The sequence below is a fragment of the Anolis sagrei genome, chromosome 1, assembly GCF_037176765.1.
Source record: "Anolis sagrei isolate rAnoSag1 chromosome 1, rAnoSag1.mat, whole genome shotgun sequence".
Lineage (NCBI taxonomy): Eukaryota > Metazoa > Chordata > Lepidosauria > Squamata > Dactyloidae > Anolis > Anolis sagrei.
Window position 1 is genome coordinate 151,132,399 of NC_090021.1, and position 21,471 is coordinate 151,153,869.

At 45.9% G+C, this 21,471-nt stretch overlaps 1 protein-coding gene across 2 annotated transcripts in view; it reads right to left on the reverse strand.

The window, feature by feature from the left end:
* The window catches only part of TFAP2B (transcription factor AP-2 beta), a 92,106-nt gene that overhangs the window by 43,759 nt on the left and 26,876 nt on the right, over positions 1–21,471 (reverse strand). For both annotated transcript variants that reach the window (XM_067469461.1, XM_067469466.1), the window contains exon 3: positions 20,627–20,687. In XM_067469461.1, the coding sequence (XP_067325562.1) occupies positions 20,627–20,687 (61 nt within the window). The remainder of the gene's footprint in view (positions 1–20,626; positions 20,688–21,471) is intronic.

Genomic DNA, 21,471 nt, shown 5'->3' on the forward strand with positions numbered 1-21,471 from the left:
ATAACTTTTTACTAAAAATTGCCTTGACATGCAATATAGTTTTGTGTTAAAATGCAAAAAGTGTCCTTAGTGATTAAACTTATTTAATGGTGGATTAGGGCAAAGGAGAGCGCAATTCCAATTTTAAATGAAGCCTCACTTTTGCAACACCTGAAAGAAATACTAATAATCCAGTGCTGCTATTTTGAATTCAGTGGTGGACCTGCCCCTTCAAACATTAGACAATGTGTTAAAAATGTTAATGACCCCTTTAGTAGCTGGAAAATATAATAGAAGTTCTAATATTGTTCCTCTATGGGACTAAAATGTAAGTTTTATTACATTTTAATACTAATTTTAATTGTACTTTTCACCACTTTTATGTATTCTCTCTCTCTCTCTCTCTCTCTCTCGTGTGTGTGTGTAATATATATATATATACACACACACACACACACACACATACATACATACACACACACTAGCTGTTCCCTGCCACGTGTTGCTGTGGCCCTCAGAAAACAGAGGAATTCCAGACATGAAACAATAGACAGAAGAGACATATGGAAGGGACATTGATAGATGGATCAGAAGGTAGATGGATAAAACATAGATAGATAGATAGATAGATAGATAGATAGATAGATAGATAGGTAGGTAGGTAGATGGATGGTCAGACACACACATATTTAAGGGTCCAAAGGGGGTTGGACTGGATGGCCTTTGGGGCTCCCTTCCAACTGGTTGGCCATCTGTTGGGTAGGTGTTGATTGTGTCTTCTTTTACCGCCCAATGAGGTTGGACTAGATGGCCTTTGGGGCTCCTTTCCAACTGGATGGCCATCTGTCAGGAGGGCTTTGATGGTGTCTTCCTTTGCTGCAAAAAGTGGTTGGGTTGGATGGCCTATGGGGCCCCTTTAACCACCATGGCTCAATGCTGTGGAATAATTCCACGGTGTGGACCAGGTAGATGCAGACTTTGGCCCTCCAGGGCTTTTGGATTCCAACTCCTAACAGCCTTCCTAACAGCCAGGCCCGTAGGCAGGATTTCGATTCGGGGGGGGGGCTGAGTTTGTTGGGGGGGCTGAGTCCGAGTGAAAGAGGGTCTACCCTAGCAAACCTTTTGTATAGTTACCCCAATACCCCCATGCATATGGGATATATTGAGTAGGGTGATCAGATCATGATATGAATAAACATAACAGTTTAAATAATGCACCAGTAAGGCCTTTTCGTGAACCACCATGAGAATTTCGGGGGGGGGGCTGAAGCCCCCCAACCCCCCCCCCCCCCCCGGCTACATGCCTGCTAACAGCCTTTTGGGGTTGGAGTTGTTTTTGTCGCTGTGTTTTTCAGTGTTTTTATGAGTGTGATCACTCATTGGACTGATAGGTGTATTGTGTCCAAATTTGGTGTCAATTCGCCCAGTGGTTTTTGAGTTCTGTTAAACCCACAAATGAACATAACATTATATACACACACACACACACACACACACAAATACATACACACACACACATACACGTATGCACTATACACACAGCATAAAAATTAAATGATAGCCTTATAGTGATGGGTGGGTCTCCTTTGCCTTTTGGCAACCAATACTTTTAGCCCAGACCTCCACTGTTTGAATTATCAAAATAATTCCAGGCATCATTTCCACAGTTTTCTGGGCTAAATTAGCCTGGAAAACTGTGGGAATCCCAACCCCCTCCCCAAAAGCCCTAAACCCCCCTTTTAAAAATAGTACTTACCCAGCTTCTATTGGAAAGCTGCGGCAACTCTACTGTTGCATACAAATGACACACCAGAAGAACGGAAGGGTGAGGAAAATTGCTTCTCCCAACCCCACGCCCTTTCTCCTGGCACTTCATTTCTATGCGCCAGGAGAGCTGCTGCAGCTTTCCAGTGGAGGCTGGGTAAGTACTTTTATTTTTTAAAGGGGGGGTTAGGGCTTTTGGGGAGGTGGGTAGAGTCTCCAGGTGTTCTCCCATGCCAGTCCCAGAAGAACATCAGGACACACACCACAGAAAGAGTGCGCTTTTGGGGGGATGGACAGGGCCCCAGGGACATCCGTGTTTTTTGAACGCAGATGCTCCTGGGATAAAGTCCTGCCTGGAAAGGCCTTCAGAAGTGGTTGGGAGATCAAAAGATAACTTGGCAAAATGGCACTACCTAGAAGAAAAATCCACCTTCTGCGACTGTGGAACAGAACGAACAACTCCGCATCTGTATGCTTGCCCTACAATGCCCTAGAATCCCCAAAGAGATATCCCCGAAGCTTGGCATTGGTTTTGGGGGAGAGGAAACACTCTTCACATGTCCAGAAACACTTGCCCTGCCTTGTGCCTGGCTCTGTATAAATTACTTTCAATGCTTAGTTTACATGTACTTGACATATGTCTAAAAAGCTTACTAGACTTTACTTTCCCATTAGTAGATTCAGGATCAATGTATCTTTACTAGCTTCCCTTGGTGCCAAAAAACCCCCAAAACAATGCAGCAAACCTTACACATCACTTTCTTTGTCCTTCTTTTTTTACTTTACAAATCTTAAAAGTGGTTTGCCTCATTGTCTATTCTATTGAGGCTTACATCAAAGAGTTTCCCAGGCCTTCAAAAACAAGGACAGTTTTCAAAGTATGCAAATGAATTCATAATAATCTATATCTATGTATATGATAAAAGTTAATGTATGTATACAACAGATTTCCTATTAATTTCCACTTCCAGAGATGACAGTGACCCCCACCAATGATGGATCTAGGCCAAACTTGGCACACAGAACCCCTGCACCGACAGAATATACTGGAGGGGTTTGGAGAGGGGGGCTGGTCCACTGGGGTGGGAGTTGTAGTTCACCCTGCATCCAGATAGTACCAAATCCAGCCCATTATGGATCTGGACAAAACTTGGCACATAGACGAACATGGCCAACTTTGACTACAGTTGGAGTTAGGGGTGATTGACCTTTGGATCCAGGAGTTATACTTCACCCACATCCAGAGAGCACTGAACCCAGCACATGACAGATCTAGACCAAACTTGGCACATAGACACATTGTATTCAACTTTGAATACTAGCAGAATTTGAAACTGATTGACCTAATAATTTGGAAATTGAAGTTCATTCACATCTTTAATAGAAAATCATAATACTATTTGATATGGATGCTATATCAAACTTGCAAAACTTTAGTATCACAATAATGCATGTTTGGGGAACAGAGACCAAGGCCTCTTCCAAGCAGCTGAAAAAAATCCCACACCATCTGCTTTGAACTGGGGATCCTTCCTCACCGCCAAAATAGGTAAAGGTAAAGGTTTTCCCCTAACATGAAGTCCAGTCGTATCCAACTCTGGAGGGTGGTGCTCATCTCCATTTCTATGCCAAAGAGCCGGTGTTGTCCGTAGACACCTCCAAGGCCATGTGGTCAGCATGACTGCATGGAGCACCGTTACCTTCCCGCCGGAGCGGTACCTATTGATCTATTCACATTTGCATGCTTTTGAACTGCTAGGTTGTCAGAAGCTGGAGCTGACAGTGGAAGCTCATGCCGCTCCCCGGATTCAAACCTGCGACCTTTTGGTCAACAAGCTCAGCAGCTTACACTGCATCACCTGGGGCTCCATATTCTATATTCCAGAATAGCAAGGCAGAAAATCCCACATTATCTGAGTGTGGACTCAGATAACACGGTTTAAAGCAGATATTGTGGGATTTTCTGCCTTGATATTCTGGGAGATAGGGCTGTGGGTGCAAGCCCTGGAATATATGGCAGTGTGGATTCAGATAACCCAGTTCAAAGCAGATATTTTGGATTATCTGCCTTGATACTCTGGGTTATATGGCTGTGGAAAGGCCCTGAAGCTCTGTTTCTTGCTTTGCGCCCTTTCCACGTGTGTCTTTCCCACGCAGGGCCTTTTCCCTGCCCTCTTCACCACTCCTCCATTGAAAAGCAGCAGCTGGCCTTTTGTCAACACCCAAGGAGGAGGAGGAGGCTTGTGCAAAGCGTTTCCCAACCCAGCCAGGCTTCTGCCAGCTTCCCCAACCATAACCATCGCAATTTCATAGCTCCGGAGATGGGAGCGCTAATCTCCCTGCCATCTTTTGTAAATTACCTAATTCTCCTTCAAGAGAAAGGGAACAAGGAAGGGTAGGCAATCGCGTTATCTAGATCGCTCTAATTACTTTAATATCCGCGCTCTTGCCAGAGGTGATGCAGTTGGGAGATTTCCCTTCCTCAGGATCCCCACACGAGGTGTCTGTAGTGTCTCCAGGAACGTGGAGGCATCCCTGAGTACAATGCAATGTTAAAGCCAAGTATATTTAATTTCAGCCTCTGTTTGGAAGAAGACAGCAATGCCATCGACCAACAAAAATATAACAAAGCCAGTGGACCTGATGGGATCCCTGCTGAAATCTTTAAAGGGGGAGGCAGCGATATGGCGATAAACTAATGTTGGGTTTCATCCCTGACTGCACAAGTCTCCAGTCCTTAATGAGTGAGAAATCCTGCAAATCTCTTGGGAAGACAAGCGGACAAATGTCAACATGCTGAAAGAAGCAAAGACCACCAGCATTGAAGCGATGGTCCTCCAACATCAACTCCGCTGGACCAGCCACGTTGTCCGGATGCCCAACCACTGTCTCCCAAAGCAATTGCTCTACTCCGAACTCAAGAACGGAAAACAGAATATTGGAGGACAGGAAAAGAGATTTAAAGATGGGCTCAAAGTCAACCTTTAACACTCTGGCATAGACACTGAGAACTGGGAAGCCCTGGTCCTTGAGCGCTCCAGCTGGAGGTCAGCTGTAACCAACAATGCTGTAGAATTTGCAGAGGCATGAATGGAGGGAGAAAGAAATGTGCCAAGAGGAAGACGCTTCAAGCCAACCCTGACCGGAACTGCCTTCCACCTGGAAACCGATGCCCTCACTGCGGGAGAACATGCAGATCAAGAATAGGGCTCCACAGTCACCTACGGACCCACATGTACACTGATCTTGGAAGACTATCCTACTCTGACAACGAGGGATCGCCTAAATAAGTAAGTTAGCCTAGATAGATTAGCTGGAGGATAGCTGTGACCAGCAGTGCTGTAGAATTTGAAGAGGGACAAATGGAGGGAGAAAGAGAGAAACGTGCCAAGAGGAAGGTGCTTCAAGCCAACCCTGACCGAGACCACCTTCCACCTGGAAACCAATGCCATCAATGCAGGAGAACATGCAGATCAAGAATAGGGCTCCACAGTGACCTACGGACCCAACAGTACACTGATCTTGGAATACTATGCTCCTCGGACAAGGAGGGTTCGGCTAAGTAAGTAAGTTAGCCTAGATAGATTAGAATGAGGGATTCCTTCCCCTAATTTCTCTATCTCAAGAAGGGGCTTAGAAAGGGGATAGTGCATGCCACTATTTCCTCCTCTTTTGAATACTTAGCAATGTGATACCTTCAGAGAAGATGTAATTTCCTCTTTAAAGGTATTTTTATTGCCCTGGTGAAGCAATGTGGTCAATTCTCCATTTTGGCCTCTCTCTCTTGCCTTTGTTCTCTTTGAGTGAGAATGCATCTTGCCATTCTCCAGGCAAGATGTACATTCATGGATGCTATTTTGTTATTTTCCCTTTTTCTTTTCCTTAGAAAAGGGGTCTTCAAACTAAGGCCTGGAGGCTGGATACGGCCCTCCAAGGTCATTTACCCGGCCCTCACTCAAGATCAACCTAAGTCTGAAACAACTTGAAAGCACACAACAACAACAACAATAATCTTATCTCAACAGCCGAAATCAGACCCACACTTCCAATTGAAATACTAATAAATTTATATTTGTTAAAATTGTTCTTCATTTTAATTATTGTATTGTTTTTAAGCGTTTTGGTTTTTTTTGCACTACAGATAAGATATGTGCAGTGTGCATAGAAATTGATTCATTTTGTTTTTCAAATTATAATCTTATCTGCTTTGGGAACTGTGATTCCCTTCCTTGGGCACCTGTGCCCCATTTTATACTGTGCTGGTCAAAGACCGTAATAAATCATTGATTGATTGATTGATTGATTGATTGATTATCTGCTTTGAACTGGGATATATGGCCGTTTGGACTCAGATATTCCTCTTCCAAGCAGATATTGTGGGTTATTCTGCCATGATATTCTGAATTATATGGCTGTGTAGAAGGACCCTGAGTCTACACTGCGGTATAGTCCAATTAAAAGCATATACTCTGGATTTTATGTTTCCTTTTCATCATATTAGAGAATGAATCCACTTTAATCTGATTTCTGCTTCCTGCAGAATTTTGGGGTTTGTAGTGTAGTGAGGCTGTTAAAGTCTCCTCCCTAAACTACAAACCCCAGAATTCTGCAGGAGGCAGAAACCGGATTTTAAGTGGATTCATTCCCTAGTGCGATGGAATCTCACACTAGTGTGATGGGTTATATGGCTGTGTGGAAGGACCCTTCATGGCACAGCTTGGAAAAGAGACTCCTAGGACTCTGGAATCTTTAACAATAAGGGTCCTTCTCTCTCATTTCTCAGCAGGGTGTCTGCTCCTAGGCTCCAAATACACCATATGGGGTGCAGTTTCAGAAGTCAGAGTAACTGCATTGAACTGGATGAGTCTACACTTCCATCTATATCAATAAAAATGTAATGTTTGTTTGTGGGATTGACATAACTCAAAAACTACTGGACGAATTTACACCAAATTTGGACACAATACACCTATCAGGCCAACGACTGACTATCGTCTATATAAATAAAAATGTAATGTTTGTTTGTGGGATTAACATAACTTAAAAACCACTGGACAAATTGACACCAAATTTGGACACAAGTCACCCACTAACCCAAGGAGTGACCACCACTCAAAAAAATTGATTTTGCCATTTGGGAGTTGTAGTTGCTGGGATTTATAGTTCACCTACAATCAAAGAGCATTTTGGACCCCACTAACGATGGAATTGAACCAAACTTGGTGCACAGTTCTCCCATCACCAACAGAAAATACTGGAAGGGTTTGGTGGGCAGTGTCCTTTGGTTTTGGAGTTGTAGTTCACCTACATCCAGAGAGCACTGTGGACTCAAACAATGATGGATCTGGACCAAACTCTACACGAATAGTCAATATACCCAAATGTGAACACTGATGGAGTTTGGGGGAAATAGAACCTTTACGTATTGTTGAAGGCTTTCATGGCCGGAATCACTGGGTTGTTGTAGGTTTTTTCAGTGGGATCCAGAGGAAAAGTGTTCTTGCCATACATCAAGGGAACCACTGACCGCATAGGGAAGCTGATGAGGAAACACAACACACAAACTATCTACAGACCCACCAAGAAAATCCAACAAATGCTACATTCCGCAAAGAACAAGAAGGATCCTCTAACTTCTGCAGGAGTCTACCGGATACCATGCAGCTGTGGACAAGTCTACATAGGAACCACCAAACACAGCATTGCCCAAACACGAATCAAGGAACATGAGAGGCACTGCAGACTACTTCAACCAGAGAAATCAGCCATAGCAGAGCACTTGATGAACCAACCTGGACACAGCATATTATTTGAGAACACAGACATGCTGGATCACTCTCACAACCACCATGTCAGACTACACAGAGAAGCCATTGAAATCCACAAGCATGTGGACAATTTCAACAGAAAGGAGGAAACCATGAAAATGAACAAAACCTGGCTACCAGTATTAAAAAACTCTAAAATTACAACAGCACAACAACAGAGAGGAAACAAACAAGGACATCTAATCACCTCTTAACAAAAGTTTGCTCCAGGCACTGTCAGGCCATTATATGCTAATCAAGGTGGTCAGCTGAAACATTCACACCTAGCTCCAACAGACAAGAGTCCTTTGTCTCACCCTGGTCATTACACAGATGTATAAACCCTTTTTCCTAGTTCCAACAGACCTCACTACCTCTGAGGATGCTTGGCATAGATGTAGGCGAAACGTCAGGAGAGAATGCTTCTAGACCATGGCCATATAGCCCGAAAAAACCTACAACAACCCATAGAACCTTTACATTTGGGAGTTGTAGTTGCTGGTATTTATAGTTCACCTACAATCACAGAGCATTCTGAACCCCACCAACCAGGCTCATAGCCAGGATTTTGTTTTGGGGGGGGGAGCTGAGTTTGATGGGGGGGGCTGGGTCTGAGTGAAAGAGGGTCTGAGTGAAAGAGGGGGGCTGAGTCTGAAATGATACAAACCTTTTGTATCATTACCCCCCTACCCCCATGCATATGGGATATATTGCGCATGGTGATCAGATCATGATATGAATAAACATAACAGTTTAAATAATATACCAGTAAGGCCTTCTCGCGGACCACCATGAGAATTTCGGGGGGGCTGAAGCCCCCCAAGCCCCCCCCCCCTACATGCCTGCCACCAACAATAGAATTGGGCCAAACCTCCCACAGAGAACCCCCATGACCACCAGAGTGGGCCACAACAAGGAGTGGCAGGGGATGGCTAGTCACTCATAAAAACACAGCAGAAGAAACTTAAAAAGCCAAAAAAACAAAAATGACATTACAATGCATGCGCAAAACCACATATATATACACAAACACACATATACACAAACAAAACACATGTACACAGACTGAGCCACAGCAAGGTGTGGCAGGGGACTGCTAATATAATGTAATTCAATGCAGTTAATCAGCCTACTGAAACTGCATTTATGTAGTGGTCGCTTTGAGTTCCCTTTGGGGAGATAAAGTGGGGTGGTGGTGGTGGTGGTGGTGGTGATGGTGATGATGATGATGATGATGATGATGATGATGATGATGAGTTTTCGTTGAATCCCCAGACTGCAAACGTCACCTTTTCCATCTCAAACCCTGCCTCCCCCAGACAGTCATGCTTCCTAAGGTGTTTCGGGGTGTCTCCCTTTCCCCACCCCTTCCCCTCCTTTTCTATTTCTCTTGAGCTTATCAATAAAAGCGAGGCAGCGCCAGGAGTCGCTTGATTTGTTCGTAATTAGGAGCAAGCCTGTTCCCGACAAACGACGGCTCTTAGGCGAGGGACACGGCAAGGAAATGGAGCGTGGAGCAACGCAGCGTGAAGCGTCCCCTTCTTTACATGTTGTTTACTATTTTCGGTGCATATATTAAAGCTGGGTTCCAAAGCATCTCATCCACTCCCACCACACGGGGGTAATCACAGTTCAGGGGGACCCCTGTCTCGGCCTCGCTTTTGAAGAGGAGGGGGCTTGTTTCGAGCCCATTGGTTGCACAATACATATCCATCCATACTCTTAGGTTTGCAACCGTGGATTGCCTGCATGTATGTGCTTCCATGGATGTAAGGTCAGGACAGTTGTGTTTTCACTTGGGAAAGGGATCCTGCTGAAATAAATTGAGTGAGGCTCCTTCCACACAGCTGAATAAAACCCCACCTTATCTGCTTTGAAATGGGATATGAGGCAGTGTGGACTCAGGGCCCTTCCACACAGCCCCATATCCCAGAATATCAAGGGCATATTGAGTATTCATGCCAAGTTTGGTCCAGATCTATCATTGTTTGAGTCCACAGTGCTCTCTGGATGTAGGTGAACTACAACTCCCAAACTCAAAGTCAATGCCCACCAAACCCTTCCAGTATTTTCTGTTGGTCATGGGGGTTCTGTGTGCCAAGTTTGGTTCAATTCCATCATTGATAGACTTCAGAATGCTCTTTGATTGTAGGTGAACTATAAATCCCAACAACTACAACTCCCAAATGACAAAATCATAATTTTTGAGTGATGGTTGCTCCTTGTGTTGTGAGATGTTTTGTTGCTAAATTTGGTGTGATATTGTGCATTGGTTCTTTTGTTTTTAAGATACTCATTATGCACAGAACCAGAGGCGGCCCTAGGTAATTTTCAACAGTAAGCAAACAGTATTTTGGTGCCCCCCCCCCCCTGCCCCAACCAATCATTGATATATATTTTCTGTTCGTAGTGAGAGTTCTGTGTGCCATATTTGGTTCAATTCCATCATTGGTGGAGTTCAGAATGCAATTTGATTGTAGCTGAACTATACATCCCAGTAACTAAACTTGCTGCACTTGCTCCCTTGCCTGGCCTGCTTTGGGTCCGGAGGCATGCCTAGCATGTGCACCAAAAGTCACCTCTTCTCCTGACTTTCTCCTCAGCCATTGGGACCGAGAGAGAGAGAGAGAGAGAGAGAGAGAGAGAGAGGTGGAGATGCCCACCTTTCCTGAAGGTAGGCACAAAAACAAAGGAGGGAGCAGAGGTGGGAGATACCTCCAGCCGGAGGGGCTCTCTCTCTCTCTCTCTTGGTCCCAATGGCTGAAGAGAAAGGGGAAGAGGCGACTTTTGGTGCGCACGCTGGTGTCTTCAGACACGCCTCCGGACCTGAAGCGGGCCATGCGCAGTGGCTCCGCCCCTTGACCCACCCGCGGATTGGGGAGAGGAGAGGAGGCGGGTGGAGCACTGGGGGATCGGGAAAGGGAAAGGGAGCCGGTCACGAACGCGGAGAACGATTGAGCACTGGCTCTGCTCGTGCAGCCGGTGGCCAGGTGGAGCAGGAACGAGAAGGGCTAGGCGGGGCTCAAGGGCCCAGCCCCTTTGGGAAGAGGATCGCCTGGCAGCGAGGCAAGAAAGCCAAGGTTCCCCCTGACTGCTAGAGCTGTTGTGAGCTGAGGGGGCGCTCCTCAAGTGGCAGTCGAGGGGCATTTACAGAGGTGCCTCTGCGCCCCTGGCAAAAAAAAGTGTTCTGCGACCACTTACTTCGCGTAATGGACGAGCCGCCCCTGGCTAGAGCTGTTGTGAGCTGAGGGGGCGCTCCTCAAGTGGCAGTTGAGGGGCATTTAGAGAGGCACCTCTGCACCCCTGGCAAAAAAGTGTTCTGCGACCACTTACTTTGCGTAATGGACGAGCCGCCCCTGGTGTCAGGATATCCTGGAGGCAGGAGAGAGAGGCCCGGGTCCATAGGAAGGCCTTCATGTTGTCCAAAGAGTATTAAACAGACTGTTTCAATGTGCCTCAGTGTCAAAGCAACTTCCAGCTTCAACCAAGAGACTTTGGATTTATCTTGCAGCTTTTCATGCTCATGTTTCAGGACTTTGTCATGTTCTCATGGGACTTTGCCTTGCCTATGCCTTCATGGAACTTGTTTGCCTAGGTTACCTTGGTTATATTGATCTTCTGAAATATACTTTTGCCTTTTTGAACTTTTTAATCTTTTATTTTAATAAAACTATAAAGACTACTGCTGGTGTGTTCTTTGGTGTCCTAAGCAAGGTGGTTCTACTCTGAGCAGAGGCGGCTCATCCATTACGCGAAGTAAGCGGTTGCAGAACACTTTTTTTGCCAGGGGCGCAGAGGCACCTCTGTACATGCCCTTCGACCACCACTTGAGGAGCGCCCCCTCAGCTCACAACAACCCTAGCAGTCCGGGGGGAGCCTCGGCTTTCTTGCCTCGCTGCCAGGCGATCCTCTTCCCAAAGGGGGCGGGCCCTTGAGCCTCGCCTAGCCCCTCTTGTTCCTGCTCCACCTGGCCACCGGTTGCATGAGCAGAGCATGCATGGGTGGGCCAAGGGGCGAAGCCGCCACGCCTGGCCCACTTCGGTGGAAGGCATGTCTGAAGACCCCAGCGTGCGCACCAAAAGTCACGTCTTCTCTTGACTTTCTCTTCATCCATTGGGACCAAGAGAGAGAGAGAGAGAGAGAGACCCTCCGGCTGGAGGTATCTCCCACTTCCCCTCCCTCTTTTGTTTTTGTGGGCATCTCCACCTCTGTCTCTGTCTCTCTCTCCCTTGGTCCCAATGGCTGAGGAGAAAGTCAGGAGAAGAGGTGACTTTTGGTGCAGGCAAGCCTCCCGGACCCAAAGCGGGCCAGGCAAGGGAGCAAGTGCGGCAAGTGTAGTTACTGGGATGTATAGTTCACCTACAATCAAAGAGCATTCTGAACTCCACCAGTGATGGAATTGAACCAAATATGGCACACAGAACTCCAACGATGAACAGAAAATATATATCAATGATTGGTTGGGGGGGGGGGGGCGCCAAAATACTGTTTGCTTACTGTTGAAAATTACCTAGGGTCCTCTGACTCTGAGGTGCGACACCCAGAGCCAAACCGGATCAAATCCCAGGCCTTGAGTAAAACCTCCCTGATTCCCGGAGTCTAGTCAGATCGGGAGCCCCGGCAATACAAGGCTGTGTAGTAGAGGCTGCTCCCGGCGAGTGCTTCAATCCTATTACTCGCCCTTCCCAGCGAGGCAATCCTATTAGGCTCAGCCGGCCCGACTTCACAGGAAACATGCCTTGGATCAAACTGTTAATCTAATCTCGCCCCGCTTTAAGCCTCCTCTAGCACAGTCTCTTAAATATTTATCTCTTTGCTGCTTCCTTCCTCCACGTACTTATCTGGAAGTGAGGCAAACAGATGGGTTGTCTCCCTTTCTCTCGACCCTCCCTCTCCTTCAGCGGAGGAGGAACACAATATGTTGCCCCCCTCCCCTCCCTTTCCTCTCCCCCCTCCTCTCGTTATGTTTGCGATCTGTGCCTCCTTGACATTTCTGAGGTAATTTAGTTAAGAGGAAATGAGTTGTTCCCAGTAGAGAGAGAGAGAGTGAGAAGGCAAACGAGTGGAGTGGAGGTAGCCAGCGTGATAAATGGCTCTTTCATTGGGAGATCTCCAGAGCTCGTTTAAGGCTAATTTTCTGTATTAGCCCCCTTTGAGCGATTAAGGCAATAGGCAGGGACCACCGTGGCCCTTCGGCTCAGCGGCGGGTGGGTTGGAGGGAAAGGAAAGGGGAAGGGGAGGGGGCAGTCCGAGGGGCTTCTGCTGGGAGCCCAGCCCTAATCGACACTGGCAGAGGGGGGTTAATACGATTGGGAGAAGGGCCCTGGTCAATGAGCAATCAATAAAGGAATAATGAGGGGGATGCGCTACATTAACGGGCTAAAAATCCAACGAGACATTAAAAAATCATTCCTAACTCAGGCTGCCATTAAGGGCGGGAGGGAGGGAGGGAGGGAAGGAGGAGCTGGAGAGGCGGGGGAGTGCCTGGAGGAATCGAGAAGTGGACAACAAAAGGGACGGGAAGGTGGCCTTCCACACCAAGAGCCTCTCACTCAGGCAGGGGGAAACTTTCTAACTTGGGAGCCCCATGCTAGCACTCCCTGCCAAGAGGACTGGCTGCCCGGTGAGGGAAGGAGAGAGGGAAGGAAGGAGAGAGGGAAGGGGGGGAGGAAGGGAGGGATGGAAGGAGAAAGTGAGAGGGAAGGAAGAAGGAAGGAAAGGCAAGGAAAAAGAGGAGGGAGGGAATGGAGGGAGGGAGAAAGAGGGAGGGAAGAAGAGAAGGGTGAAAGGACGGAAGGGAAGGAGGAAGGAAAGAGAGAAGGAAGGCAGGACGGAAGAGAGGAAGAGAGGGATGGAAGGGAAAAGAGAGGGGGAAGGGAGGGAGGGAAGGAGGAAGGAAAGAGAGAAGGAAGGAAGGACGAAAGGGTGGGAGGGAAACATGGAAGGAAGGGAAGGAAGGAGAGGAAGAAAGGAAGGGAAGGGAAAAGGAAAAAGAGGAGGGAGGGAGGGAGGGAATGGAGGGAGGAAGAAAGAGGGAAGAAGAGAAGGATGAAACGAAGGAAAGGAAGGTGGAAGAAAAGAGAGAAGGATGGAAGGATGGAAGGACGAAAGAGAGGAAGGGAGGGATGGAAGGAAGGAGAAAGTGGGAAGGGAGGAGGAAGGAAAGGCAAAAGGGAAGGAAGGAAGGATGAAAGGGTGGAAGGGAAGCGTGGAAGAAAGCGAAAGAGTAAGGAAAAAGAGAAGGGGGATGGAGGGAAAGAGGGAGGGAAGAAGAGAAGCGTGAAAGGAAGGAAGGGGAGGAGGGAAGAAGGAAAGAAGGACGAAAGAGAGGAAGGGAAGGTTAGTAAGGGAAAGAGGGAAGGAAGGGAGGAAAGAGAAGGAAGGAAGGACGAAAGGGTGGAAGAGAAGCATGGAAAGAAGACAGAGAAAGAGGGAGGAAAAAGAGGAGGGAGGGAATGGAGAGAGGGACAAAGAGAGAAGGAAGAAGAGAAGGATGAAAGGAAGGGAAGGGGAGGAGGGAGGGAGGGAAGGAGGAAAGAGAAGGAAAGAAGGACGAAAGAGAGGAAGAGAAGGATAGTAAGAGAAAGAGAAGTAAGGGAGGAAGGGAGGGAGAGGGTAAGGAGGAAGGGAAGAGAGAAGGAAGGGCGAAAGGGTGGAAGGGAAGCATAGAAGGAAGGAATGGAAGAAGGAAAAAGAGGAGGGAGAGAAGGAATGGAGGGAAGGAGAAAGAGAGTTGGAAGAAGAGAAGGATGAAGGGAAGGAAGGGGAGGAAGGAGGAAGGAAAGAGAGAAGAAAAGAGGAACGAAAGAGAGGAAGGGAAGGATAATAAGAGAAAGAGGGAGGGAGGGGTAAGAGGGAAGGAAAGAGAGAAGGAAGGAAGGACGAAAGGGTGGAAGGGAACCATGGAAATAAGGAAGAGAAGGAGGGAGGGAGGTAAAAGAGAAGGGGTGAATGGAGGGAGAAAGAGAGAGAGAGAGAAAGAAGAGGATGAAAGGAAGGAAGGGAAGGAGGGAGGGAAGAAAGAGAGAAGGAAAGAAGAACGAAAGAGAGGAAGGGAAGGATAGTAAGAGAAAGAAGGAAGTGAAGGGAGGGAGGGGGTAAGGAGGAAGGGAAGAGAGAAGGAAGGAAGGACGAAAGGGTGGAAGGGAGGGAAGGAAGCATGGAAGGGAGGGAAGGAAGAAGGAAAAAGAGGAGGGAAGGAATAGAGGGAGGGAGAAAGAAAGCAAAGAAGAGAAGGATGAAATGAAGGAAGGGAAGGAGGGAGGAAAGAGAGAAGGATGGAAGGATGAAATGGAATGGAGGGAGGAAAGAGAAAGACAAAAGGGAAGAAGAAAGAGGGAAGGAGGAAGGGAAAAGGGAAGGAAGGATAGGATGATGTGAGAGAGGAGGGCTTGAGAAAAGAGCCCAAGGGGCCACATGAGACCCCTGGACCTGGGTTTGCCCATACCTGCTCTAACTGGAGGTCAGCTGTGACCAAGTGTACAAACTCATGATGCCTAATGATGAGGAAGACAGGAGTTGTAGTCCGGTATATGGAGGACCATTTAAAAGAACACGAAGGGGCGAAATCACCCGCGGGCCTTCTGTTTTGACACGACTGCGTCTATTCCCAAGCACAGGGACCCACTCGAGGGTCTCCCACACCCTTTGCAGACTCCAAAGGGTTCATTTCGAGAGAGAGAAACGAGCCCGAAGCTGATATTAGGCGAAGAAGGCTGGGAATAACCGTGGGAAGGGAGGAGGGAGGCCCGGGGGAGCGTGTCACACGTGGGCCAACGGGGCAATCAAAGATGACAGATACTGCCATTACCTCCCTAGGCCTCCAAGACTATCAGGTGGAGGAGGCTCGAAGGGATCCGCGCTTGGGGGTCATAATTCATCTCCGTTTCACCTCTTCTGTCACTGGGCTGCTTTTTTTCCCTCTATATTTTATAGAGAGGAAAAATGGGGACAACTCGGCTGTAGCAGGAGACCTAACTCCAAATTCCCACGCGTGTCTGCCGGTAGATTACTATTATTGTGTTGTCGAAGGCTTTCATTTTAATTATTATTAATAATAATTAATTATTATTAATAATAATAATTAATAATTATTATTACTATTATTATTAATTATTAATAATTATTACTATTATTACTATTTTATATTCTAATAAAATATTATAAATACTTTACAATATATTAATGTTTTAAATATAACAAAATATTATTGTAATATTTAATAATATTGCTATTATTGCTATTGATGTTGTTGTCAAAGGTTTTCACGGTCCTGGAAGGGAGAAAATGCTGCTCGAACAAGGCCATGCAGCCTGGAAAACACACAACACCCCATTAATATTGTGGTTATTAACTCTTCATACCCGGCCTTTCTCCCCATAGGGACTCAATCCGGCTCACAACCACACACAACACTATGTAACACGATTTTCAATGAGTATCTCGACTAATTCGACATAACCTTTAAACCGCTGAGCTGTTGAACTGTTCGAATCCAGGGAGCGGGGTGAGCTCCCGCTGTTAGCCCCAGCTTCTGCCAGCCTACCAGTTCGAAAACATGCAAATGTGAGCAGATCAATAGGTACCGCTTCTGTGGGAATGTAAGGGCGCTCCAGGCAGTGATGCTGGCCGCATGACTTAGGAGGCGTCTATGGACAACTCGGGCTCTTCAGCTTAGAAATAGAGATGAGCACCACCCCGCAGAGTCGGACAGGACTAGACTCAATGCCAAGGGGAACCCTTTACTTATTATCTTGTCTGTTAATAGTGTTTCATCTCTTTGTTCTAACCATGTTGCACCCCGCCTCGAACTGCAAGGACAGGCAGGTAATAAAATTTATTATTATTATTATTATTATTATTATTATTATTATTATGACTAGCCGTCCTCTGCCACGCCTTGCTGTTGCCCACTCTGGTGGTCGTGAGGGTCCTGTGTGGGAGGTTTGGCCCAATTCTATCGTTGGTGGGGTTCAGAATGTTCTTTGATTGAAGGTGAACTATAAATCCCAGCAAATACAACTCCCAAATGTCAAGGTCTATCTTCCCCAAACTGCACCAGTGTTCACATTTGGACATATTGAGTATTCGTGTAGAGTTTGGTCCAGATCCATCATCGTTTGAGTCCACAGTGCTCTCTGGATGTAGATGAACTACAACTCCCAAAACTCAAGGTCAATGCCCACCAAACCCTACCAGTATTTTTTCTCTGTCATGGGAGTTCTGTGTGCCAAGTTTGATTCAATTCCATCGTTGGTGGAGTTCAGAATGCTCTTTGATTGTAGGTGAACTATAAATCCCAACAACTACAACTCCCACAGGACAAAATCAATGCCCTCCCCCAATCCCACCAGTATTTAAATTTGGGTGTATTGGGTCTTTGTGCCAAATTTGGTCCAGTGTATGAAAATACATCCTGCATATCAGATATTTACATTCCAATTCATAACAGGAGCAGGGAGGCCACCCCTAACCTTTGCCAGTTTAGTACCCGATCTAGAATGGGGGGCTCCTTGGGAATTAAAGGCGCCGTTCCCCACACCCACTCCCCGCGTGTTGGTGGCGTGGGGTCCCTTTCATATCTCACCCCACGTCTTTCAGAGCCTGTCAGAGACATTCAGGAGGGGAGGAGGGGAAGGGAGGGGGGGAAGCAGCTGCAATACGCCCAAAATGAGTTATTGTAATTACATTTAATTAGTTTAATTAGTTAATTATTTTGCTTACAGCTGTACACGAGATTGCAAACATTTGTTAATATCGCATTCCCTCTACCAGTATGGGGCGAGGCGGCACTTAACACTCAATCATGTACGCACGTGTAGACACAATGGAGCGTGGGGGGTCCCAAGCGCCCCCCCCTCCCCCGTTTCCCCCGCCTCACACACCTCTACACGCGGGAATCCGACACGCATTGTCTCGCCCGATTGGTCGAGCAGTTGACAGCGAAGACACGTGTCCAGATGGTCCCTCCGTCCCGAAGACACGTGTCCAGAGGGTCCCTACGTCCCAACCACTAAGGACTCTTCTTCCACCCTCCCCCGCCCCAATTAAAGATGAGCCACAAGGCAATACACTCATGAGATTCACAAATGGACTGTAGCTCTATGTCGCAGGCATGGTCCCATCCCATAATACCACCACACTGGACATGCAACACTCTCAGCGCCCTAGAAGCATACTTTGTGATATAGGGCGCGCCATGCAGTCATGCCGGCCACATGACCTTGGAGGTGTCTACGGACAACGCCGGCTCTTCGGCTTAGAAATGGAGATGAGCACCACACCCCAGAGTCAGACATGACTGGACTTAATGTCAGGGGACTACCTTTACCTTTACCACACAGCCCTGTATCCCAGAACATCAAGGCAAAAAGTCCCACAATATCTGATTTGAACTGGATTATTTGAGTCCACACTCAGATAATGTGGGGGGTTTTTTTTGCCTTGATATTCTGGCTGTGTGGAACCCCCCCCCCCCCCCCCCCAAAAAAGTTGATAGTTTGGCCACAATTGCTCTCTGAGGCCACTTTCACACAGCTGAATAAAATCCCACATTATAAGCTTAATAATAATAATAATAATAATAATAATACTTTATTTAATACTCCGCCATCATCTCCCCAATGGGGACTGGGCGGCTTATGTAAGGCCAAGCCCAACAGCATATTACAATAAAGTAAAACCAAAACACAATAACAACACGATAAAATACATACAACATATGAGTACAAAGACAATAAAGCAAAATCATACACAGTAAAATAAAATAATAAAGATAACATAACATAACATAACATAACAATGAGCTGGCCGCATGTGCAAGATAAAAACTAAGACACTAAAAATACTAAAATCAGGATGAGACAGGGATGGAGCTGATTGTTTGTGGGGGAGGAATTGGAATTGGAATATATGGCAGCATGGATTCAGATAAGCCAGTTCAAAGCAGATATTGTGGGATTTTCTGCCTTGATATTCTGGGTTATATGGCTATGCGGAAAGGCCTTCATGCTGGATCTATACTGCCCTATATCTCTGGATTGGATTATATGAATCACTAGCCACACTTTCCTGTGGCCCAGTCTGATGATCTGGAAAATAAAGTAATGAGAAAGTGTTGGTTTCTAATATATGTAATTTCTTTATGCTCGGTAAACAATATTTATTTTCTTGCTCTGGTGAAAGGAGTTGGACTGGATGGCCTTAAGTATTTTCTGTTGGTCATAGGGGTTCTTTGTGGGAAGTTTGCCCCAATTCTATCATTCCTGGGATTCAGAATGCTCTTTGATTGTAGGTGAACTATAAATCCCAGCAACTACAACTCCCAAATGACAAACTCAAATTTTTTGAGTGATGGTCACTCCTTGGGTTAGTAGGTGTCTTGTGTCCAAATTTGGTGTCAATTCGCACAGTGGTTTTTGAGTTCTGTTAATCCCACAAACAAACATTACATTTTTATTTATATAGATTTTTTTTGTAAATAAACCTTTTGTAACTTTAAAGATGGAACACTGCATCTTGGCTTCCTAAGCACTAAAGTCTTTGCAGCCACATCACTTCATGCTCTATCAGTGTCTTGTTTGTATTTTTGGATGCTCTTCTATATTTTGGGGAGTTTTCCCAAATTTGAAATTGTTCCCATTATGGGCTGAGAGAGTGATAACATTTGCTCCAGGCAAGTTTGCTCCAGGTACAGTCAGCCCATTGTATGCTAATCAAGGTGGTCAGTTGAAACATTCACACCTAGCTCCAACAGACAAGAGTCCTTTGTCTCACCCTGGTCATTCCACAGATATATAAACCCTTTTTCCTAGTTCCAACAGACCTCACTACCTCTGAGGATACTTGCCATAGATGCAGGCGAAAAGTCAGGAGAGAATGCCTCTAGACCATGGCTATACAGCCCGAAAAATACCTACAACAACCCAGTGATAACATTGCTTTTTGAGGCTTCATTGTACACAAACTTCATTTCATGCATAAACTTATTGAAATGTATACAAGTATCTTCAGGCAATGTGTCTAAGGTGCACATGAAAAGGAAATTAATGTTGTGTTTGGACTTGGGTCCCGTCTCTGAGATAGCTGGGGAGAGCGTGGATGAGCTCCCTCTGTCAGCTCCAGCTCCTCATGCAGGGACATGAGAGAAAACTCCCACAAGGAGGGTAACATATTCTCTCACACCAGAAGCAACTTCCAGTTTCTCAAGTTGCTCCCGACACACACAAAAAATGCATTGAGTGTGCAAATGCAATCATCCCACACTCACCCAATCTGAAACCCAAAACACTTCTAGTTTTCAACTTTTTAGATAAGATTCTAGGAAAACTACAAATCACAATGATTATTGGAAGTACATTATTCTCCCCCCTTTTTTTCCTACTTTCTCTCTCTTTCTCCATCCATCAGTCCTTTCCCAAATACTATATTAAATTTCTCCTCCTCTTTTTATTATTTATGGAAAATGTTTTGTTAAAAATTATTATAAAAACTGGGTTGTTGTAGGTTTTTTCGGGCTATATGGCCATAGTCTAGAGGCATTCTCTCCTGACGTTTCGCCTGCATCTATGGCAAGCATCCTCAGAGGTAGTGGCAAGCATAATCCTCCCTATGGCAAGCATCCTCGACTACCTCTGAGGATGCTTGCCATAGATGCAGGCGAAACGTCAGGAGAGAATGCTTCTAGACTATGGCCATATAGCCCGAAAAAACCTACAATAACCCAGTGATTCCGGCCATGAAAGCCTTCGACAATATTATAAAAACATTTTAGAGAAGAGATACTCAAGCCAGGGCCCTTCCACACAGCCATACAACCCAGAATATCAAAGCAGGAAATCCCACAATATCTGCCTTGCATTGGTTATCTGAGTCCACATTGCCATATATTCCAGTTCAAAGCAATTGTGGGATTGTATTCAGCTATATGGAAGGGGCCATAGAATCATTGTTGCTACTTTGATCAAACCGCATCAGTTTTCCAGTGGAGAGCATCCTGATCTGAAACCAATCATGTTTCCTTCCAAGAATCCCTCCCTCCATCTGAAACACCTCAAGAAAGGAAAGGGTCTCCATACCTTTTTTGATGACAGACTGGTCCAACAAGTTCATGCCGCTGTTGTTGGCATCTTCTACTGACTAGGAATACAAAAAGAGAGAGAGATAATCACCATTGAATCAATGAAAGGTTTTCTTAGGGCCCTTCCACTCAGCCCTATATTCCACATTCTGCAGCACTGCTGGTCACAGCTGACCTCCAGTTGGAGCACTCAAAGACCACAGCTTCCCAGTTCTGGTGTCTATGCCACAGTTTTTAAGGTTGGTTTTAAGCCAGTATTTACATCGCTTTTTCTGTCCACCACCATTCTTAAATTGGGAGTATAGTAACTGTTTTGGGAGACATTCACAGGCCTTATAGCAGGGTTGGGAGGGCAATAGCTATGAGTGTGGACTAAGGCTGAATAAAACCCCACATTATCTGCTTTGAACTGGGATATGTGGCAGTGTAGACTCAGATATTTCAATTCAAAGCAGATATGGTGGGTTACTCTGCCTTGATATTCTGGGGTATAGTGCTGTGTGGAAGGGCCCTTACTGGGATGGAAATAGAGATTGAATACTCTCGCATTAGGAGTGGGGGGTGTAGAAGAAAAAGATTTGACAAACCATAGTACACAGAGTCGATACTTTTATATACCTAGAAAGGAAGGCAGTCACTTCTGGAAGATTATTATTATTATTATTATTATTATTATTACTATTATTTGAAACACAACAAGATGTGTCCACAGCAAACAAGATCACTCTGCTGGCTGTTGTATTGGATCACACTTTCGGACACTTTCCTAGGACTGTGTTAAACACAACGTGAAGTATCCACGTTGTGTTTAAGTGCAGGCCAAGGTCTTTAGGCACTGCACCC